Below are 25,059 nucleotides of genomic sequence, written 5' to 3'. Positions count from 1 at the left end.
TGAGCGGCCATCTGCCGAGGCCGACTGGGGTTCAAGGAGACAGAAGCAGAGATACAAAAAGCAGCTGTAAAAGGCGGCCCCGTCCAGGAAACACACAGCCAGGCAGAAGAGCTCCAAGGCAGCTCCCATGCCAGAGGACGAAGAGAGCACATCCACTCAGTCACGGTCAGAGAAACAGGACCACACTGGAAAACAGGCCGATCTCCAACATCTATAAACAAGGGTGTTGATAGAAGCAGCACAGCTGATGTTTCTTTCCAGGATGACGTCACAGCCAAACAGGAACAGACGAGGCAAAGCTACTCTGAGGAAAAGCAGAGAGAGCAGAAGGTTAGAGATTGAACTAACAGATTCTGCAGAATAGGAGAACAGAGAGAGAATGAAGCAGAATGATGAAATGGGGGTCCCTATGTCCTCCAAAAGTCTAAGCCTATAGCAGCATAACTATAGAGATAGCTCAGGATAACCTGAGCCACTCTAACTATAAGCTTTATCAAAAAGGAAAGTTTTAAGCCTAGCCTTAAAAGTAGACAGGGTGTCTGCCTCACGGACTAAAACTGGTAGTTGGTTCCACAGGAGAGGAGCCTGATAACTAAAAGATCTGCCTCCCATTCTACTTTTAGAAATTCTAGGAACCACTAGTAAACCTGCAGATTGAGAGCGAAGTGCTCTGTTAGGAACATAAGGAACAATCAGATCTCTGATATAAGATGGAGCTTGGCCATTTAAGGCTTTATATGTGAGAAGGAAGATTTTAAATTCTATTCTTGATTTAACAGGAAGCCAATGAAGAGAAGCCAGGATAGGCGAGATATGATCTCTCTTTTTAATTTTCATTAGAACTCTGGCTGCAGCATTTTGGATCAGCTGAAGGCTTTTAACTACAGTTTGTGGACTTCCTGATAGTAAAGAATTACAATAGTCCAGCCTTGAAGTAACAAATGCATGGACTAGTTTCTCAGCATCACCCCTGGACAGGATATTTCTAATTTTTGCAATGTTCCTCAGATGAAAGAAGGAAATTCTAGAAACCTCCTTGATATGGGACCTAAATGACAGGTCCTGATCAAAAACAACACCAAGATTTTTTACTTTATTATCTGAAATCAGTTTAATCCCATCCAAATGAAGTGACTGGCTAATCAGTTTCTTTTTCAGAGACTCTGGTCCAAAGACTATAACTTCTGTTTTGTCTGCATTCAGAAGCAGAAAGTTAAGAGTCATCCAGGTTTTTATGTCTTCAAGACATGCCTGTAATCTATGTAATGGGTTAGCTTCATCTGGATTTATAGACAGATATAGCTGGGTATCATCAGCATAACAGTGGAAATTAATCCCATGCTGTCTAATAATTCTACCAATTGGGAGCATGTATAAAGTAAAGAGAATTGGTCCTAGCACTGATCCCTGTGGTACTCCACAGGTAACCTTTGAGCGTGTTGAAGATCTATCATTAACATGAACAAACTGAATTCGATCAGATAGATAAGATTTAAACCAGTCTAGTGCTGTTCCTTTAATTCCAACAAAATATTCAAGTCTTTCTAAAAGAATATTATGGTCAACTGTATCAAATGCAGCACTAAGATCCAACAGGACGAGCACAGATACAAGTCCATTATCTGAGGCCATGAGAATATCATTAGTGACTTTCACCAGAGCTGTTTCAGTGCTATGATGAGCTCTAAAGCCAGACTGAAACTCTTCAAAAAGTTCATTATGGTGGAAGTGATCGCAAACTTGTTTGGCAACTACTTTCTCAAGAATTTTGGATAAGAAAGGAAGATTGGATATAGGTCTATAATTGACCAAGTCATCTGGGTCAAGAGACGGTTTCTTAAGCAGAGGTTTAATTACAGCAACCTTAAAAGCTTTAGGTACATATCCCTGTAACAGAGATAGATTAATCACATCTAAAATGGAGGAGGAGATCAAAGGGAATACCTCCTTAAATAACCTGGTTGGAACTGGATCTAACATACAAGTTGAAGGCTTAGATGAAGACAATAATTTTGCTAATTCAGAGAGTTCAACTGGTTCAAAGCAGTCTAAACCCAGTTCAGATTCCATGACTACCTCAGGTACAATCGCGGATAGAGGAGTGCTTATGATCTTATTTTTAATAAGATCAATCTTATTTATAAAGAATCCCATAAAGTCATTGCTGCTAAGAGCAGGTGGAATGGACGGTTCAACAGAGCTATGGCTCTGGGTGAGTTTGGCAACTGTATTAAAAAGAAATCTAGGATTATTCTTATTCTCCTCTATTAATGAGGAGAAGTATGCTGCTCTTGCTTTACAAAGGGTCCTCTTATACAGCAGTAAACCATTTTTCCAGACTAGGAAGGACTCTCGCAGGCCTGTGGAGCGATATTTTCTCTCCAGTTTCCTAGCATTTTGCTTCAAAGTACGCAGCTCTGCATTAAACCAAGGAGCAAGCTTTCTATTTTTAACGGTTTTCATTTTCAAAGGAGCTGCGTTGTCTAAGGCAATACGCAGAGAACTAGCAACCCCATCAACAAAATCATCAACCTGTGAAGGGGAATAAGCTAAACTTTTGCACTCTGCAGCACTGCTCAGTGACACAGAGGAGAGAGAAAGTGAAGCAGATTCTTTAAAATTTATAACTGCACTATCTGATAAAGATCTACTAAAATTGAACCTTCTTTTGGGGGAGGAGAACTCTGTTAAAGTAATCCTGAAGGTTATTAGAAAGTGGTCAGAGAGGACAGGGTTGTGAGGAAATACTGTTATTTCTTCACATTCTATGCCGTATGTCAGCACAAGATCCAAAGTATGAAGATGAGAATGCGTGGGACTATTCACATTTTGAACAAAGCCAATAGTGTCTAAGATAGCATTAAAGGCTGCTCTTAAGCTATCGCCTTCAATGTCAGCATGGATGTTAAAATCTCCCACTATGATGACCCTGTCAGTATTTAATACCAAATCAGAAAGGAACTCTGAAAACTCATCTAAAAATTCAGAGTACGGACCTGGTGGACGATACAAAGTTACAAAAAGAAGAGGTTTTCTTGCCTTGAAATTTGGATCAGGGAAATTAAGGGTTAAATGTTCAAAAGAGTTGTAGGTATTAACTGTTTTGGGAGTAATCAGTAAGTCAGACTGGAAGATTGTTGCTACTCCTCCTCCTCGCCCAGAACTTCTGGGGATGTGAAAATTTAAATAGCTTGAAGGAGTTGCCTCATTTATGCTCACATAATCCTCTTGCTGCAGCCAGGTTTCTGTAAGGCAAAACAAGTCAATGTGATTATCACAAATCAAGTCATTAACTAGTAGACTTTTAGAGGAAAGCGATCTTATGTTAAACAGACCGCATTTAATTGTTTTAACTTTTTCCCCAATTTGAGTTATTTTGATTTTAATTAGATTATCATGATTTACTCCTTTGGGAATCTTTGCTAATTTATTAGATTTTGGTCGTGGGCAAGACACTGTCTGGATGGAGTAAAGAGTGGGTAACAGTAGAGAAGCTGCAGAGATGTGTGTTAAACTACAACTCTGCTTCCTGGTCTGCACCCTGGGTGGTCAGGGTTTTGGAGGACTAATAAATGTGGCCAGATTCCTAGAAAGAAGAGCTGCACCATCCAAAGTGGGATGGATGCCGTCTCTCCGAATCAGACCAGGCTTTCCCCAAAAGGATTGCCAATTATTAATGTAGCCCACGTTGTTTTCAGGGCACCACCTAGACAACCAGCGGTTGAATGACGACATGCGGCTAAACATGTCATCACTGGTCAGATCAGGGAGGGGACCAGAGAAAATTACGGAGTCCGACATTTTTTTGGCAAACTTACACACCGAAGCAACACTAATTTTAGTGACCTCCGATCGGCGTAACCGGGTGTCATTACCACCAGCGTGAATAACAATCTTACTGTATTTAACCTTATCCTTAGCCAGTAGTTTCAGGTAGGATTTGATGTCGCCCGTTCTGGCCCCCGGCAAACATTTGACTATGGTCCCTGGTGTCTCTAATGCCACGTTTCTGACTATGGAGCTGCCAATCACCAGAGTGGGCTTCTCAGTGGGTGTGTCACTGAGTGGGGAAAACCGGTTAGAAACGTGAACGGGTTGGTGGTGACCAGTGGGCAGAGATCCACGACTACGCTTTCTGCGTACAGTTACCCAATCGCCTGGCTGCTCAGGCACTTTTGGAGGACAGCTACGTGGGGGGCCTACTTTAACTCCTGGATGTTCAACAGCCTGAAGCCTGGATTCTAACTCTGACACCCTCGCCTCCAAAGCTACAAAAATACTACACTTATTACACATCCCATTATCACTAAAGGAGGCAGAGGAATAACTGAACATCTGACACAGAGAGCAGGAGAGAGGAGAGGAAGAAGGAAGAGTTGGAAAAGAGTCAAGGGAGGGAGAGAGAGAAGCCATAGCAATGCTAAGCTAGCGCTAGCCTAGGCTAGCTACTTCTTGCTATCAGAAATAAAACCGTGTGAAACTGACGAGTGCTCAGTAGAAAAGTGCAGCAGAAGGTGCTATGTTTTAAAGTAGTCAGTTAGAGTTACTTAGATACAGAGATATCACAGAGAAAATAACTTAACTTCAGATGGAGATCCTCTGAACAGCTGCACACTCAGTTAATCCAAACAGGAAGTCCAGTACTTTCTTATTCAAATCCTATGTTCTGAGCTTAGACTAGAATGTTTGCCAGTTATAAAGCTTTTATAATGTGAAATAAAATTGTGATTTTTTAAAGTTCAAATCTTCTTGTTATTGTGAGTTGATACTTTAATTTTTTTTAGATTAATCAATCTCCTAAGAAGAATGGCTAAATGAATTAATCAAATAATAAAATAATCAATATCTCTAGCCCTATTCCTGACTATGAACACACTCTGTCTCCTTCCTCCTAGACAGTAATCAAAAAGCTTCTGATCTATCCATTTACCACCTTCTCTAATTTATTTAATCAATGACCTTTCATTGAACTGGGGCTCATTTCTATCACATGACAATGAAAAGGTACCTTTGCAAATGAGCAGAGGTATGACATAAATTCTGTAATAGAGACAACCTAACCCGTTTGTGTGTCTCTTTTATGATTGAGAACTAATACTAGAGGTGAAATATATTTGCCTTGAGTTGAGAGAAACTGTATGACATCCTTCAAAGTTTCACTTTATCAGCTGTTTTTTATTTGTCAGTTTTAATCTGTTCTTTGTTCAAGAAGTTTTATAGTAATAACTTGTTTTTCTTTCTAAACTCTTTTCTCCATCTAGCCTTGTTTGTTAAAATAAATTCAGGATTGCCCTAAAAATACGATAAAAGCAAAACTAGAAAAACTCCCACTTGCTTAAGGCCAAAGATAAGGTTGTCATGGAAACAGTAAAGCTCCCCTGTTAAACATGAAAAAAAAAGATAATAAAGGAATCATTCATTTGAGTCTCAAAGAAATAGAGCTTTTTTCAATAATTAAAAAGGCTCCAAATATCCTTGTAATACTAAAACTGCAGGGTTCACACCCCTGATATAATTATATCCTATGATGAGGAGTCTTTCCTCAGAATGTTTCTTATTCAACCTAAAAGGCTGAATTATTTCTTAACCTGACTTCTAACATACTATTTCCTCGCTTAGAGAAATCAATAATGCACTTAATTATCACAGGATTCTTGGAAATGAACTGAATTACTGCTAAGAGCATCAGATGGCGGTGGGTACGCACCTTAAACTTGTGTGTTAAACCATGCATAAGTGTCATTATAAAGTGCCGACAGAGTGCACTGGAGTGCATATGTGTGTTATCACCTGGTATAAAGTTGGAGTCAGGAGAGCAGGGCCTCGTCTCGCTGCTGTTTCCTGAGCACTGGTTACCAGTGGGGAAAAGGACATTGCAGTGACGCACTCGCAGCTGGGCGCCGCTGGAGTCACAGTGGGACCACTCAGACCAGCTGGACCAGCTCTCTGGAAAATAGCCATGACAGAGTGTCTTAAAGCCTGCTGGATGAGAGCCTACACTGCACTGAAGGACTTTGTGTAAATTAGGGATGCATGAGCTCCCTTTGAGAGGAAAAATGATAAAGCCTGGTGAGAGCAGTTCCTGCATCTGAACTCTCACCTGCTTTTTACTTAGAAGATAAAGCCCTTGTGTATACCTGGACAAGCCTGCGTGTTGCATAGTGCTTCCTCTGTATGGAGTCCCAGGCAGATGTCTCCTCCGTACGCTGGGGGAGGGTTATTGCAGGTTCTGGTCCTCATGTAGTGTCCTCCTCCACAGGTCACAGAGCACTTAGACCATGATGACCAGCAGGACCAACTGCCATCCACTAAAACCAAAAGTTTGATCAATTTAAAGCTGGGAGATTAAATAACTCATTCAACTATATATTTCAGAAAATATTTTGTTGTATATTCATGGCACCCTCCAAAAAAAACAAAGAAGAAACAAAAAACGACTTGTTAAAATGCTACATTAAAAGCTTAGAACCAATAAGACAATCATTGCGCCACTGATGAGTGTAGATATACATTTGACTGACTTTATAGGTGATTTTGAATGTTGTCATAAGAGCGTTAGCATTTTACCTCTACAGCCTTTACAGCCTATAAATTCTCCCATGTGATTAACAAAGACGAATGAAGCATTGAGTCCTTATTCCTCTTCATCCCTTTGTGCCAACAAGTACTGTTTAACAGATGTATGCATTCATGACAGCAATACAAAGAAACAAACTAAAGCATTAAAGTGAGTAGAGTAGGTAGAAAAAGAAAGTGAAAAAGGGTGTAAAAATATGAGGAAATCTTTCACATGAGCCTCAGTCGAGGTAAATATCCATCTCCATTGAAGCAGCCAAAAACTCCCGTCTAAAGATGGCTGCTGGCACTAAACCGGTAATCGAAGTCGCCAAAGGTTTTCTGTCATCATTGCAGAGCGACACATAAGTGGATTATTGCATAGTAGATGGATGGAAGGCATAACACCTTTTCTTTGGCCTCCCCCTTCTAAGCAAACTAACACATAAAATAAAGGGGATTAGCCAGGGTAGGATTACAATTCCTCTACCAGAACAGTCTGCCAGCCTCAAAATAATATCTCACTTCCAGAGGGGTGCTAATTGAGAACGCATTAGTATTCATTGCTACTTGGGCTGGGTTAAGCTGGCCCCTTTGGGGGGGACAAGAGCAGGGAGTTGTTCATCAACACACTCTTAACTGCAGTATTATTAGAGTCAACATCCAAGAATAGGTGTACTACCTTTACTACAGAGATTGCAGAGATGCTGAAAACATTTCTACACTCCTTTTTCCCCTGTGAATCCCTTCCGTCTGCCATGATGAAGCAATTTGTTATTTGATCCACTGTTAATGTTCCTCTAAACTTAAAAATAGCTTAGTCCATGAGCGACAACTCTTTAAGCTGCTGGGGGGCTAAAAAGTGCAATTTTCACTGAAGCGTTTAGATACTGTGGTGATGGATGTTCTGGGTATTCTAAACTATTTGCTTCCAACCAGTTATTAAGAGAGATCAATTTTGATGAGTGGGGATTAATCAGCAAGAGACCAAACCCTCTTTTCGTCACTATCCTTAATTGATAATCATCTTAGACAACATCACACTTGCCTCTTCATTAGCTGGGCTGAATACCGGGTGGGCTTAATGCCAAACTGAGTACTGGATTTCCATTTAGACAGCTTACTTCCCTCGTCACATGAAGTATTCTTTTAATTAGAAAGCTTCCCCTCGTCCTTTTCTGCCAGAAGAGCGTAGAAAATACATTGTCTCGAGGCTTTTCACAACAGAATAAGGCCTTCCCCTGGCTGGCAACATAATTACACAGCAGTAGTAATTACATACTAGAGAGCCAGAGGGATTGTCTCCTTGATTCTTGGTCTAAATTGGGGTCTCTGTCACACCTTTTATCTGCAACTGATTTCGTCCGTGGGTTTGAATGATTCTGTAGGTCATTTGTCACCGTTATCCTTTATCCATTAATCAAGAGGAAGAAAGACCGTGTAGTTTAAAATAGTGTGGAGGGATGTGTTTTAGTCTGTATGAGTGAAAGGGTTTGGCTTGTTATTGACTACGGCTCTTTTAATTGTTCTTATCTTTCTGCCTGCCATGACTTTTTTCTTTTAGTGTAACCATTTTGTACTAATTTTAGGATAGCAACATGTGTACAAGTGCCCATGAGCAAGTATCCATGTTGCTCTAACTTTTTCCAAAAATTTTTGTTATCATAATCACAATTTTGAAAATATTTTATTCGTATTTATTGTAAAAGATAGAGACAAAGTGTTTGTGAAGTAGAAGGAAGATGACACGTCCCATCCATCTTAATTGGATCCCCTCTAATTCAAATAGTTTGAATATTTAAAAACTGGACTTTTGTTAAGTTATGACATTTATTATGTACACTCCCACTGAAAAGCCTAAAAAAAAGTGATTTATATGTATGTATATATATATATATATATATATATATATATATATATATATATATATATATATATATATACGTAAATGAAATAATAATAGGAAAATAAGTACTTTTTGTACCAAGCTCTGTAGCATTAGTGTTCACACCTTTAACCTAATATGTATTAAAGCAGGATTTTGTTTAAGAAGTGTTCAGTCTTTATCAGTAGGACTCAAATTTTCACTTTTTAATTTGGCAATATTTGTATATCCCATCTTGAAATGGTTCTCAAAATCCAATTATCAGGACATCTCTTGTCCTGAGCACTCTTCCGTTAACTACAAAATCAGTTATGACTTAGATATGACTCCAAAACTCTTTTTCTGCAGTTGAGGCACTTTCATTGTTGTGTTGCTTTGATGAGGAAAATAAAAGTCCTTCTCCTACATAGCTTTCTAGCATATGATTGAAGAATTGGCTTAGAACTGGCCACTATTTAAACAATTACTGATTTCACCAGACCTTAAAGCAAGTATTGCTGCATCTGAAGAACCCCAACCCCAGAGGATGATGCAGCCACCATCATGCTTTACTCATAGAGCTGAATACAGAGTGAGCAGTAGAAGACTTGAGACTGGGATGGAGGTTCATCTAACTGCAGGACCACAGCCTACTAAGTACAGCAAAAGCTACAATGCAAGGGGTTTATTTAAAAAAAAACAACAACAGTAAATTAATTAATTAATTAAATCCACAACTTTCTGCTACCATGTGAATGTGCTATGAAACAGTTAAACGGAAACACATTCTGCTAGGAGAAGCTGTGACATATTTAGAAATGACCTACCTGGACAGGGAGTGACGTTACACTCCTGGAACTCCTGTGCCGGGCCCAGGCAGGTCTGACCCCCATAACGTGGCTCTGGGCTGCTGCAGGTCCTCTTTCGGCTCCGAATTCCCCGACTGCAGTCTCTGCTACACTGAGACCAAGAACTCCAAGATGACCAGCCACCATTCACGATGTGGCCAGAGATTCTCCCCAGGCGAAGTACTTCACCTGTGAGGTACAGAGATGTGCAGAATAGCAATGAGAGACAGTTAAAACTTGGACAGAATCTCAAGTTTTGTGTGTCTCATTGTGAAGAATGTCTGAAAAATATTTTGAAAGTTTTTTAAAACTGTAGTCGATTCTAGGCATTGTTAAACACATTTTTCAGTAACTGCACCAGTAAAAACTGTTTTTCAAACTAAAGTTTAAGCTATTTGTTCCTAAAATAACATGTGGAGTTTGTGTTTCGGTTACTAGGGGATAATATAAAGGAAGTCGGGAGGATTTCATTCCAAAATTGTTTTCTTAGCCATCCTACTTTAACTCTACAGCCTTGGCTGTTATTACCTGCATCAATGAGGTCATGTTTTTAGGAGAGTTTGGGTGTCTGTCTGTCTGTGTACAGGACAACTTTAAAAGTTATGGACGGATTTAAAGGAAATTTAATGAAATTGTTACCAAAGGTGCCCCTCAGTCCAAGGAAAAATCCTTTTAATGTTGGTGATGAGCCACATCATAATCTGGATGCACAATTTTTTTAAGTATGCTTTATTCTAACATTAATTGGCAGAACAAGCAGTTTCGAAATCAGGGAGTGGCAGCAGTGACCATTGACATCTTCAGCATGAGACTCAAAAATATCCCAAAGTATTATACTGAAGACAAAAACTCAAGAAATGTGAGCCTTGAATGAAGAAGGTGAAAGCTGAACATTTGGTAATGATACAAATCATGCAAGTCTTAGCTATAGGTTTAAGTCAGAATATGGGAAAAATTAACTTCTTGGTGCTTTTCTAGTTACAAATGTATTTATATAGCTTGTTGAACCCCACATACCTAATAGTCTAAGCAGGTTTATGGTACATATTTTCATAAAAAAAAATAAATAAAATTGTAGTGGTATATCCTAGAAGAAAACAAAGGACTAAACAGAGGGAATCATCAATTAACTTTTGAAAAAAAAAATGTTTTGTCAGCTACAAGGAAAAATCAATTTTTGGCTTCACAGCAATCAAATGCTTTTGACTGCTGACCAGAATTAGCATGAATCCTCTGCTATTCCTGATAATCCAATCTTTCCCACAAAATCTCTATTGAGGCCTCCATGGAGCCCTGAGCACAATTTGATTTTTCCTGCTATCAACAGCTGAATGATAAGATAACTCATACAACAACTATAAACTTGTTGCAGCTATGGAAGTGATGTTTACAGTCTATTATTTGTATGAACCATCTAAGGTAACTAAAAATAATAAACTAAACCAGGATGCAGTTTATTTATAGTAGAACTTTCATTTGGTTTATACGTTTTGGTTCCTACTACAGCAGCAATGTGCAAAAATAATATGTAGAGAAAGAATCATAAAAAAATAAAGAAATAGCTTTAAAAAATAAGGGTTTATAAATTATAAATTAATATGTACAATGGAAACAATAGGCTAATATTAACAAAAAAAAATCAAGCATGCTCTTAAATAACAGAAAAAAAGGTACCGATATAAAATGGTAAAAATAATTAGTTTGTAAAATGAAGAAAATTGATATTACTATATTCAAAAGCTTTGAATCCAAGGCCAATTTTATTACTTCTTATATAAGTAATAATTTTTCTGAAACAATATTGATGTTAACTGATCAACTACTAAAATAACAGTTGCAGTCCCATATATTTATATAGACATTATTATACGTGCAAAAAATCCCCCAAAACAATTAATTGCTCTTGGGGCACTTGCTGTCCTTGGGCCTGAAGCAGTTGCTTTGTTCGCTTATGCTGTGGGCCGGCCCTGTGCTAAAGGAGAGCAGCTGAGCATATTTATGTGACATCCAACTGGGAAAAACAGAAGAAATATCAGTCAAATCAAATCTACATCTGCATACATTGATAACTTATTTTTCTTATCACAAAGTTATAAAACGTAAGAACTGTTGCTTGGTCTATTTTTTTCTTTTCTTTATCTTACTCCACCATATAATTGAAAACATTGCCTAGGCTTGTTTCTGACAGTGACAAATGGATTTCTTATTTAAACTGCAGTCAATAAAACTCACAACTTATATTTATCTCGTAGTATCTAGTCTTTATGCTTAATTTGGAGGTGTGGGTACTTCTCTCCAACTGGGAGTATTTTTCCCAGAGGCAGTGAAGCAATACCTCCATGGGCAAAAACATTATGATTCTAGTTTTGCTGGGGAGGGTGTAGGCTGTTCCCTTCAGCTAGCTGATGAGCTCTCTTTGGGTGAAACAACAGCAGGGGTCAGCCAGGATGCACACTGCAGCTGCAGACTCAAAAGACAAATAGCTCTTCTGCCAATCCGATATAGCAACTATGAAACCTAAGTCTTTGTATGGAACTATCATAGACAGTTTTATCCAGAATAACATGATAAAAAAAAAACTAACAAAAAAAACAGTGTAGTTATCTTTGGGCCACAAAATGAGGAGATGCTACAACTTCTGCTCAGACATCTGCCCTCCCTCGCCTATGGATAGATAGAAAACATCAACTGGGCGACAGCCTAAACTTCACCATATAAGGCTGTGTAAAATAAATGTACAAAATATGTGAATAATGAAACACTTAAAATAACAAATTGAACTTTATTGATCTTACAATAGTGAAATTTACTCTCTGCATTAATTCCATCCTGTTTGGGATCGGGTGTTAAGGGTTCTTGCTCAGAGACCCAGAGTGGCAGTCTGTGGGAGTGGGTTTCGAACTCACACCCTCATGATTCCATCCCTATGGCCTAACCACCAGGCCATTGTGAGTCACAATATAAACCACAGCCAATGTTTTCTATGATTTTAAACATTAAAACATAATCTAATCAAATTTAAATTCCCACTCACATGATTTTTAATACTAAAATAACTTATTTCAAATTAATATAGATCAATATGTTTTTAGCTTTAGAGGTTTCTTCTCTCAACATCAGGGAAACTTCAATCATGTCAGGTCGTTTCTGCATCAAAGGAATAACAGTATAATCAAAGCTGATTTTCTTTTTTAAAAGTTAAAATAAATGTGTTTTTGCTGGTCGGTACATTCCTGCTAAAATTCAATGTGGGAATAATTCTCTCTTGCGCATGTGAGCGCCTGTTTATTAGAACAAGGCATGCTGATCTGACATAACACCAGAACACTGTAAAAATAAGAAGAAAAAAAGAAAGAAAGGACAAAAAAGAAAGCAAGAAAAAAGAAACCATTCAGTGGAAAAAAAATAAATAAATGTAGGAGTTTATTTGATATTTATTTACAAGTTATTTCAAAATGCAATTTCCTCTTTGCACCTGTCATATGTAATAAACCTCCACTGCAGAATAATTTATGCAAAATTAGAACGATACATCAAAGTAAAAAAGACCATAAATAAACATTTAGCTAGTTAATATTTATTTTTTACCCTATTTTTATTTGCTCATCCTCCACACTATTACTTTTTAATGAACCTCAGTTGGAGCCCACAACCTCACATTAACTAAACCATGACAGTGCATCACCTCTACTCCCATAAGTCCAATTAGGCCAGCATGTATTTCCTTCATTTTCTCTAAATGTTAGGGATCCTACAGAGACAAAATGCATTTCCTCTAAACAACATCAGCTGACTAATCAGTCTGGTTTTCATTTGAAGCCAGTCAAGCCGTGAGGTTTCAGACAAAATCCGAAAATGCAGTTTCAATTAAACTCTAATTACTGCATGCATTAATCATCTCTTTGGAAATGGGCCTTGTGTTCAGAGGCAGACATCAGGATGAACGGATAGGGATAGTCTTACTTGCTGAATGAAAATAGGGAATCCATCTGTTTGACAGAATGAGAGTCCCCTCTAGTGTAAAGAGAGATACTGTCCATGCTTTTCTCTATTCCTTCTGCCAAACTTTGTTGGTACATTAATATAATTGAACGGCTGTGCAAAAAAGATGGAAGGGACATTTAGAGCCCTCTTTCGTTCATCACAACCAGTCAGTATTTCCCTTTGCGACCTCATTGCTTCTTTTTACTCTGTCTTCACTATTATTAACCTACCCTGTTCTCTCTGTCTCAGCTCCTCTCACTGTCCTCCAACCTGGCCTTGCTGTTTCCTCTGTGTGCTCTTTTCAGTTATCACGGCACGCCTGCTTTGTATTCTCAGGGAGAAGACGCTGTGTTTACCCGGCGCAAATCCTCAACCTCTTCATAACTGTGGCTGACCTTGCCGGTGCATAGGTCACCTAACCCGGCATCACACTGCCTAGAGCGCTGACAACCACACTAAGGACACCAGGGCCCCTGCTTTTTATCGATTCAGAGGAGTTGGTGGAACAGACAGTCCCAACTGCCACTCTGACCTGGGCTCTTTATCAAGCCCTCTGGGACCTGAAAGACTAGACCATACTCCACAGGCAATGGTGTGATTCATGAATTGTCTTCTCATATATGCACAAAGTCTCCTATAAAATATTATCAGAATAAATAAAAGTAAACAGACACTTAACTAAACCAATGAAAATAACATATAGTGTATGCGATACCGTCCTCTGTATATTTTTTACAAGCTTTAACCCTACAGGGATAGACATTCTTGGCCTCTTTATTTAGTGTAAATCCAGATTAGTTGACCCCACAGGATGAAGCTAACAGGTAATCTGTGAGGGGTGAAGTCCAAAGTGTACCTCTATGGTTTTAAAACAACTCCATTTAAAAAAAAAAAGATACCCTAAACTCTATTTATGAACCTTTAAAGAGTCTGCTTTGAATCCAGGGCTTATTTACACAGAAACTGATGGTTATTTACACAGGAAATGAAGTTGGAGCAGTGTGCCACCAGTGATGTTATATCTTCCACATGTTGAGAAAAGGAAGTTGTGAGATAGAATAACCAACTCTCTCCTCCCTGCTTTCTGTTTAATAATCTATTTGATTCTCTTTCATAGATAATTGCCCAATGTAAGGATGGTGACAGTTAAAGGCTTATCCGCTGCATTAGAAGCATATCAAAAAAGTACACCCCTATTATAATATATCCAACAATCCACACCTGTACATCTGGTCAGCAGCTGCAGTCCTCAAAAATCCTTTCACTAAATTGTTCCATTTAAAAGTGTTAGTAATTCTGGTAAAAGTCCATTAAGATGTAACTTCTGCATGACATATAATTAGTTTCTGATGGCTATTTATTGATGAGACAAATAGCGCCACTTTTGAAGATGCATTAGGTGCTTAGAGGTGAACATGGAGCTACAGCAGTTTAGTTCATTCTAGCTACAAGTCAAAACAGAATGGGATTTTATGATTTCCAGGCATGGGCCAGTCACTTGTTTCACAGTATACTACGGTATGGAAAAATTACAATATACTGTAAAATAATACTTAAAGTATACCCTTATTTCTTTTAAAAAAATATTTAAAATAAAAGATATTACGCTTCATTGTTAGATTGTCAATGTGAGGGATGCTAAAGCTTTAATCTTTGTTTACCCTTTCAACATATCTTATTAAAAAAGTAACTAATCACTTTAAGATATAGTACTAAACACTTACTCTTCTGGGGTAAGACTTTTCTTTTAACCCTATTTTAAATAGAAAAAAAAAATCAAAGTTAAACATAATAGCCAATGGGGGAAAAAAACAAAACTGTGATCATAAGAAGAATAATGGGCATGCCCAGGAAAAATGTTAAACAGCAGCAGGTTTACAAAGACATGAGGGGACTTAAAATTTTATTTTGAACCAAAAGGAGACCCAGCAAGAGAAGTTTGAGAACCGCTGCTCTAACCAACTGTCTCAGCCTGTCTCAAAATATGATATCCAGGTAATATTAAATATATAACAACAACTTTTATAAAAGTGCACAGAAACACCAAACAGCGTATTCATAGTCATTAACAATTTATGATCTGATGAAAAAGTCTCTCTGAAAGTATGTATGAACATACATATAAATGCTCATAAGCTGCTTTTCTAATTCTACGCTTTAATAGGTTCATTTGTCTCTTTAAATTCAATGTTGATTGTTATTTGCGTTTCTGTCTAATACACAGTACTGTTCTAATTTAAATCCTTTAATTCACCTTTTATCTCTTTACCTGACCATGCCCGTATTCCTGTCTCACTTCAGTCTCCACTCAGAAGTTGGCAGCCCCACTTCAATCTTGTTCTAAGCTACTTTGCATATTATTTAGGCTGCTCTTGTGTTGCCATAACAAACATCATGGAGTCCTTTCCCTTAAATAAGTAGGAACTGGATCTATTGATCCACAAAAGAGCTACACGCAGCCAGATTGAATTTATCCTCACTACAATGATGAGCTAGCTCCAGGAAGATTGGTAAAGGACAGAGTGCAACATGAAAACAAGTTTCCCCCGCCCCACCTGCTCATCATCACACCCTTGCTTAGAGAAAAAAAGACCAAAAAAACCCCAAACTCATTGTTTTTTTGTTTACAGGAATGTGGCCATGGCTACACAATCCTCTGTAATCTGCAGTAATGAACAGACAAACACTGATAGTTGGGAGAAGAAAAACAGAAATGGATACTGAGATTTAAAGACATTTGCAAACCATTTCTTCTTTTAAAACAGGAGATTCGTATTTTTTGTTAGAGACAAATAAGCAACTTTCAGTGCAGATAGATCAAAAAATAAATAAGTTATAAAATATCACAGTGAGAGAAAAAAATACTTGATGCCAAGCCACATGTTGCTTTGCCATCTCTCATCCTCCCTCTTTACTTTACCTTTGAGATTATCAATGTCTCCCACAATGAAAGTATTTCCTGTGTTGTGCAAAAGAAAGTGCTCCCAGGAGATATCATCGAAAACATGTTTGTTGGAGTAAAAAATAAAACACAGCTCTGAAAATGCATAAGGCTTCTAAGGACACGCACAGCAAAGTAAATAGCTTGGTCATTGACAAGTTTATAGGTACATCTGTTTACTTTAATGGAGTTGCAAGCAACATAGGCGATATTGGATTGCATTACGAGAAAGGAGTCCAATATACTGCAACTCCCCATTACAACCTAAATAATAAACCTTAAGAGAATTATGTTAGTCAACATTAACAAATAATAAATATACTGCTGCTGTTTTAATGGTCAATGTCATGCCTGTAGTATTTCAAATGTTTTGCTGATAAAAATGCCAATAAACATTGATTTTGTATCAGGAGATAAATAATAAAATTTCTTTGAAGTCCCTATAGACATTGTTAATACACCTTTTTTAAAGCTCAATAAGATGACAGAATAGGTAAATTGTTTATACTAGACAATAATAATAATAAGAGGATTTTTTTTCCTCCCATTATATTCAGACTGATTACATATCACGTCTCTTGCAAAATATCCTACGACACCCTGTATTGCATTCATATATTTTTACATCAATATTGATAAATAATGTGAGATTTATTGTTTATATTATTTTAATCATCTTTTCATTTGATTTACAATAAAATGTAAATCCCTTTATATGTAAATCCCTGTGTGGGGTTAAGGGTTTTGCTCAGCAACCCAGAGTGGAGAAAACACACTCAAGTTGCTGTTGGTGAAAAGACTTGATGCTGTTACTCATCAGTTAAGGACGGGGGTCACCAACCTGCAGGTCTTTAGCGCGGCCCCTTGCGGCTCACTGGAGATTTTTCAAAGTGTATAAAAATGGAAAAAGATGGATTTTCTTGTTTGTTTCTTTTAATATTGTCTTTACGAGGACAAAAGAACATTCTTTATATTTTCTAAAGCTGTAAAAAAAGTGTATAAAAAATAAATTTAAAAGATAAATTTAAGCATTTCTATCAACCAAGATGTGCGTCATAACCTGTGACACACGTTTCAGCGTGGCACGACCCCAAGCTGACAGCTGTATTCAGTAGTCTAGTTGTAAAAATAAAACAAAGTGGGGTAGCGGAATATTTTTTTTTTTTTTGGAAGCCTACATAGCCTAATTAATACAGTCTATTAACCTAAAGCAACATTCATTGTATCGTTGTTACATGTCAGGTACGCTGGTCACTGACCGTGATCAAGGCACATTACAGTAGAACTGCAGTCAGTCCCTGGACTGGCATGGCTATCACTGCCCCCACATAGTTAGGGACAAATGCAGAGGACAAATTTCCAACTAGGATCAGCTTCATAGTCATGGTAGGCCACTTCTTCTATTCTATTTATTTTGCTCAGGCTACTCATAAGCCCACAGCCTGCCAAATGTTGAAATATCATTGCAATTACTGTTAATATATATTAGGAATTTTACACATTCAATAATAAAATGTGACAGGGCATGGTCATTTAAGAAGGGGGATGATTTTTTAGGGGAATGCCATCACCCCTCATCCCGCCTCAACTGAGAACTGGCTATATTTAAATTATGCTGGCTTATTGCCATGTATATGACCTACTTACTTACATATTTTTATATTTCCATCGATGGAAAAAAAAACATGATACATTAATACTGTAATGGAAGTTAAACTTAAAGCACAAAATATCACACAGCATGTTAGTCACATGGTCTCTCATTTTCTCCAGGCTTCTCCAAGACTTAAGTTTTTGCGGCTCAAGACAGATCTATGTTTTGTTTTTTTGGTCAAATATGGCACTTTGAACATTTTGGATCGCCGACTCCAGGTCTAGGAGGAGAAACGCTAGCTTAGAGTAGAACTCGATGCAATCAACTGCTTTTCCTTAGCTAGATAACTTTGAATCAATTTGACTGTATGAATTGGCGCTATGGAAATAAACTTAATTGAATTGAACTGGAGCTGCTTCTGCTCTCAAAGTGATTTCCAGCTTGGAAATGCATCTCAGATGCTAATCCTTGTTTTGTCCCTTTCCTTATCTAACAACTGATTCGTCAAAGACAGTTGTTTTTTCTGTTGCATTAAGAAATCCTGATTGTCTTCAGGTGAAAAATTTGGTCTGCAGAAAGCACTGTCTGCCATTTTGTTCCTATGCTCCTCTGGTTAGCCCTGAGTAGTGGCTGTTCACCTACATGTACAGGCATGCACATATATGTTTGTGCAGCGATACAGCCGTCCAAACGAGACACTGGAGAGCGACAAAGAGATATGGTGTCTGATGTTTTATTATGTTATTTTTAGGTAATTTTTATTTTGAATATTGACATTTCAGTCATCGCTCCTTTAAATTCCTGAAATGAATTAAAACCTGAGCTTCTAATAGTTAATCTTACACAGAAAAGTTTACTAGACCTAATTCTAATTAGGTAAACTTTCCGTTAATCGTTTTAGGTCATCACTATTTGCATTAAATCAAATGTAATTTAATTGAAGTAAGAAAATTTGACCTTAAGTTTCAGCACAACGAGGTATATAGGTATTGTCAATTCCCAGGATCTGTTTTGTCATATATTTATTGCCCTCAAGTCAGTCAAAAAACACATTTGATAAAAATGAAAAAAGTTTTTTTATATAGTTTCTCACCTTGATGGAGAAAAGGTTTTTCACATAACTAGGGGAAAAGAATATAAATATGACCCAAGACGGAAAAATAAATCTATTCAGTTTTCAAATGATTATTTCTTCATTTCAGTTTGAAATTGAAACAAGTAAAAATTTGAAAGGACTTTAGCAGCAGTATGAATTATTTATCCCTTTTAATTGGTTTGCTTTAAATGTGTAAAACACTACTACCTTGCAAAATGCAATGCATCAATTATAAACTAAATAAATCCTTTTACCCTGAAGTGTTAAAAAAATGCAATTCTCTGAACTTATTTTCTGTTCATGAAAACTAACTTAGTTGCCTTCCGCCTACTTAATGTTCTCATGGCAAAGCAGGTCTATCTTCTAAAGAACTGAAATCCTTGGACAGAGATAATGGATACAACCTCAGGTAACCTTTCTCATTAGACTCTTTGCATACTTTCATAGAATTTAGACTGCAAAACTAGTCATGCATTAATCTGAAGGCCTGCTTTTCACATCATAGCTGTATATTGAAATATGAAAGCTGAAACTTACAAACATGATTATTAAGGAATGCACTCAGGTGTGATACTGCCCATTTAACAGAAAATACATGAAACATCACCCTAAGTTTCAGGCCAATTCGAAGTGAAAATAATCCTATTGATCAAATATCTGCTGTGAAAAATACCTTGGGACTAATCAATTTTCTAATTTGTATCCAATTTGTTGAACGGAATGAAAAACGAACCTGGCTGCAAAACAGCATAAGAAACCCGTTCAGCCATTCTGCACCACTATCTCAGTGCGTGCACAGTCGAAGTTCTTGTGGCAAGGTGACATGGGGAGTTTGCTCTACTTTAACTTTCTGGCTTCAATAGAAGTCATGGCTACAGTATAACTCATGAGATTTTAATGAGAGAAGCTCCCTCATCTGACAGGCTACAACAAAGTGTAAACAATCAAGAGTTACAATAAGGATGGTTTTCAAACTTACACTGTACAAAAACAAATTATAGGTCTAATGCATATGGTTATTATATTATTTTGAGTGAAAAATAAAGTGAAAGTAGAGTGAAGAGTGAAAATATTACTTTGTTTATGATGAATTTTGGAATTATATAACAGAAACAACCATGTGCAACTCCAACACTGCCTACGATCATCACAACCTGAGCAGAGTCTGTTTGCAGGGTGGAGGTGTGAGCCTTGACATTGAGGTGTAAGGAGAAAAAAAAACATCTGCTTTGTGTCAGCAAAACTGAAGAGTAGGATTGAGGCTGAGGTCTTATGCCTCTCTCCTATATCACAACAGAAGGAAAATAGAGGGCCAGCTACTTCAGATTTTTGGGGATTAACATTTGTGAAATCTTTGAGCTGGACAGAGACTTTCAAACAAGGGGTGTCGACAAGTTGGGATCTCTGCATGGAGTCCAGTACAGTCATCAAAATATGTTTCTGCGTCTTACCAAGGGCATTATGTCTGGCATCATTTAGTCTGTTTTTGGGCGTTTTGCAGAGAATTATTTAGCACAAAATAGAAGTTTCATATACAGCCTTTACTAAAAGAGAAACCCGGAACAGAAACTCCCTAATTAAAATTTTTGATCCATTCAATTTCATTGGGTAAAAGTACAGAATAGGCCCAAAAATGTGCTAAAAAAATCTCAGGGTCACTATCAACCACAAAGTAGGAGACACAGACAATATTAATGCTTGTAAAAAAAGCTAGCTTGACATCGTTTCAGCCAATCTTTGTAAACACATAAGACAAAATAATAATAAGGCAATTAATACTTTGGTTTGAGGCAAAGCTTTGGCTGGCATTTAGAAAGTAGACTGATAAAATTATTGTCTTAAAATGCATTAAAATCCTATTTAAAGAAATGTGGGAACAGGGAAATGTCTACTTTTTTATTTATTTATACACAGATTCAGAAATTGTGGAGTTGTGAATTTTTCTATCATCTTTAAACGTATCAGATTTTTTATTGTTACCATGAAAGAACACTGCAAAAAAATGAAATCTAAATAAGTCATTTCTTCTTAAAATATGTGCATTTTTTCTTGAATTAAGGATTTAAGTGAGATACTTTGCCAATGGAACAAGACAATTTACACTTAAAATAAGAAAAAAACAATTGCATAGTCTTATTTCAAGTGCATTTTATCTACATACCTTATTTTAAAAGTAAAAATACTCATTCCATTGGCAAATCTTATTATTTACTTGCTCAAATTAAGGGTAAATACACTTAATTTAAGACATTTTTACTCATTTTGAGATCATTTCTGCAGTGAAGTCAGGGTTTTTTATGTTGTCTATAGTAACAGAAATATCAGAAGGGGGAACTACAGTAAGACTCTAGTCCTATTACCAATGTATCATCTACTGAGGGAGGAATACTGTATGTACTTAAAAGTTGCATGTTATTCTGTTTGTAAGAAAAAATGCGTCTACTGAACATCTAACCAACCAACACCTACTGTTTGACAAGAGACTTAACAGTTTTTTGTGGGGTCATGTTCTGTCACACACACAAAAAAAGAAATAGGAGATTTAACCAACGTCAGATGAGACAAAAATCGAAGAGCTGAATCTCTCAGTCAGATTCAGCAACAAACATTTTTGGTCAGTACTAACTTTCATGATGTAGATAGATAAATTGTCCAGTTAAAACTTAAAGGTCCAAACATGCTTATGTAAAGCAGCAATCACTGCACTTTTGTCTTTTTCACTGATGTAACGTTAGTCTTGGCTATTCTTCTTTTGGTTTTACACTGGGTTACCTTCTTATTTCAAATTGGTCAGTTTACAGACTGCATATTCACATATTAGGCACCAGTGACTCACATCTACTGAGTTTATGTAAAGTGGATGTGGGAACATGTTTTTTTCTAAATGAAGATTCAAAGAAGCAGACTAAGTTCTGTTAATTTGGAAAAATAGGGGACATCCAAAGTTTTAAGATCAGGTCTATAATAATTGCAAATCATTTCATTATATAAAACATATTTGTAAAATAATTTTCCTCTATAGTAAAATTTAACTCATGTTTTTCAGAGGTTTCTGTAATTTTCTAGGAGTTTGTTTTTTGCTGTGGTTTCCTAGACAAAAAAGCAACTTTGGTACCAGATGTATCTTTCATGTGATATAATCTTAATAATGTATTCAGCTGTTATTTTAAAAACAGAGACACCAGAAAAAAGGAGGATGGAGTGCCGCAGAATGACAGAGAGACAATAAGGGTAGTGGAAAGGCAGTCATCTGTCAAAGTCGACTCTAAGCACCATTGCATGTCTAATGCCTGCTCATGACACTGCACAGGAGAAACTAATCTCAGCACCATAAGAGGACCCTGGGCCTGGTACCAGATCAGCTCGAGTAAAACGCATAAAGCTGCTGACACACCACTGTTTCTCCCAGAGAAAAACAAAATGAACTCATCGACACACCAGGAAAATTACCAACTCACAGTTTTTTAACAACACTGCCTTTCATCTCTGTGCTTTCTTTTGCCCTCTTGTTTGTCTACCTTTGTTTTTGTAACATGCAAATGATGAGCTACTGGGATGAATGCATGTCATTTCAGGGTTTATATTATTGCAGTTCATAAAACTGTCCTGGGTAAATATTTTAAATATTTTTTTACACATTGTATGTTTTAAACCCTATAGTGCAAAAAATATAAATGTTAAATCATAGGTGCAGTAGCTTGCAACAGGGGGTATTAATGATACCTTATAGGTACATTTGAAAGAGACTAACTCATGATGTATAGATACAGGGTTTTATAAAGTAGGAGAGTAGTGTATTTAATCTGTATGTCAGTTACAGCTAAAGGGTTATTAAAGGGGACATGCATGCAAAATCCACTTTTGAAGCTTTTAAATAGCTTGTTTGCATGGAGTCTCTAAACATCCAGAAATTTTTAATCTGGTCTGTCCATGTCTTATTTTGATGCTGTTAGGATCACACTTTTTAGATCATTCAGTTTTCTCTATTTTCTACTATGATTTCATATCTATTGTTTCACACCGATTGTTGTTGAACTGGTAAACAAGGCTGTGGACTACTGTGAAGGGATTTTATTTAACTTAAATATCAAGTCCATGTCTTTTCACAAGTATGTTATGTGCAAAATAAAAAAATGGCAACAAGTTTATAGTTGATCAAGTTGATCCCCTCCCCACCAGACTATCCTGGTTCTGCGACAATTGACCTGGTCCCCCCCCCCCCCCCGATCTTTTTGTCCTGTTTATTTGGATTTTCCAAAGATTAGATACTTACATGTTTCTCTTGTCCAACAGGCCTGAATCATTTGCTTAACTGTCTCACTTGCTTAAGGCCAGTTATGCAGAGATCTAAAAGTTGCAGGAGAATGGCCCTCAAAAACTGGAGCTTGAGACTATTACCATAGTTATTCAGGCAAGATCTTATTTTTATTGCTTATTATTAAAATAAGCAATAAAATTAGGCAAATTAGGTGGTCTGATAATCCTGGCATATTCTGTAAGAAAAGCTGTGCTGGGTACAAATGAAGCATTGCAGTGATAATACTGTGTGAAAATAGCAAAGACACTGAGGATGTGAGTGAAACCAAAAGAAAGCAAAAACATGTCTGGTTTGGCTCACTGTTAATAAAGGTAAACTTATTTTGCATTAAATCAACGGGTTTGCACTCATGCTTGTAAAACAATGACAAGAAAGAATGAAAGCAGCTATGAGAATGATCACCAGGTTTATCACCACAGATTGTCAGTAGTCAAGTCATTGCTATCACTGAGCTATGATCAGTGATATAAAACAAGGCACTCTATTATGTAAAGGCTCAGTGTATATGCATGCCTAAATCTTATTCATAATTTAGGTCTCATAATAATTACAGATGGGGATCTTAGTATGCAAGACAATGAATCACACCAATATCATGAAAAAGACTTGGAGGTCAGGAAGCTGCTGAACATAACTCAAACAATAATTTAGTCTGTGTATTAACAGGGGACTAATTCTCCTTATCTGCATGGAGCACATGTTTCTCCCAGGTGTAATCAATAACATCTGCCACGTCTATGAATGCAGCCCTAATCGTCAAAATGTCACGTAGATCTGATTGCTGTGATCTTCCAACATAGTGACATTTTCCTCATGTAAGCAAGAGCCAAAAAAAATACCTGCAGCTAAAGAAAGGGAAAGTTACATGTAGACGTGAAGCAACATCAATGAAACAGGGAGGCAGCAAATTGGATAAATTGTAAATATGATAAATGGCTCTGCCGAGTTGAAAGTGGCAAGAAAATCAGTTCGCTTTGAAATACATCTATTGATAAATTGAAAAAGCTTAAAACAATTTTTTTTTCTCATTGATTAGTTTAGTCCAAGCAAAGTTTTAGCTTCTTACTTATTATTATGATTTCCGGCTGAAATTGAATGAGCTGAGTTTTTAACTGGTAATTTTAATTAAAGTTAGAGATTCCCTGGGAAATCAGCCTGACCAGAATCTGAAAATCTTTTAAGCTTGATCTGCCAGCATTGTTAACTAGCCGTTCCTAAAATGGAGAAATCTAAAATTTTATAGAAACAGTGAATGCACCATCCCAAACTTTTACAAGGTCGCAGTTTCATCAAGAATTCAGTGCAAACACATGAACTAAAGATATTTACCTACATATAAAAAATTCTATAACATTATATGATATATCTAGACTGTAAGAGTGCTTTTAGCATGTACCAAGGAAGGCTGAAAGTACAAGGAAAAGTATCTCTTCTCAAACTTGACTGTCATGTTCTAAAACCTTGTCACAACTTGATTTAGCCAGCATGTGCCTGATGCACGAAAAATCTGGCAATGATGTTGTACTGCTTTCACATAGTATGACATCACCAATCACTACTAATATGAACATTGTAGTTCAACTTATTTAATTTAGAGTTATTTACAGTTTCCCCCAAAGACAATTTACATAATAAACAGGTCTTAATTACATCAAGGAATATATATATATATATATAAATCTATAAAATGCATTCAAATTAGACAAACAGATTTGGTTACATGCCTTTGTAATTTTTTTCTGGTTATAGTGCAAAGGTATGAAATAAATGTTATATTGCCAATCGGGAACAGGTTAATGATGTCTTATAGTAGGAGGCTTAGAAAAACAATCAGGATTTCGTTGTTATATCTTGTGACA

At 36.9% G+C, this 25,059-nt stretch overlaps 1 protein-coding gene across 3 annotated transcripts in view; it reads right to left on the bottom strand.

The window, feature by feature from the left end:
• The window catches only part of sema5a (sema domain, seven thrombospondin repeats (type 1 and type 1-like), transmembrane domain (TM) and short cytoplasmic domain, (semaphorin) 5A), a 207,281-nt gene that overhangs the window by 13,019 nt on the left and 169,203 nt on the right, over positions 1 to 25,059 (bottom strand). For all 3 annotated transcript variants that reach the window (XR_005281131.1, XR_005281130.1, XM_038289057.1), the window contains exons 17-19: positions 9,247 to 9,456; positions 6,138 to 6,308; positions 5,791 to 5,946 (exon numbers count right to left, since the gene is read on the bottom strand). Coding sequence is in view for 1 of the 3 variants with exons in the window: in XM_038289057.1 (XP_038144985.1) it covers positions 5,791 to 5,946; positions 6,138 to 6,308; positions 9,247 to 9,456 (537 nt within the window). In the remaining 2 variants the exon portion in view is untranslated. The remainder of the gene's footprint in view (positions 1 to 5,790; positions 5,947 to 6,137; positions 6,309 to 9,246; positions 9,457 to 25,059) is intronic.

This window comes from Cyprinodon tularosa, unplaced genomic scaffold (assembly GCF_016077235.1).
Source record: "Cyprinodon tularosa strain WSP-4 unplaced genomic scaffold, ASM1607723v1 ctg262, whole genome shotgun sequence".
NCBI lineage: Eukaryota > Metazoa > Chordata > Actinopteri > Cyprinodontiformes > Cyprinodontidae > Cyprinodon > Cyprinodon tularosa.
The sequence above is the reverse complement of the archived record's forward strand: the minus strand, read 5'-3'. Positions and strand labels throughout refer to the sequence as shown.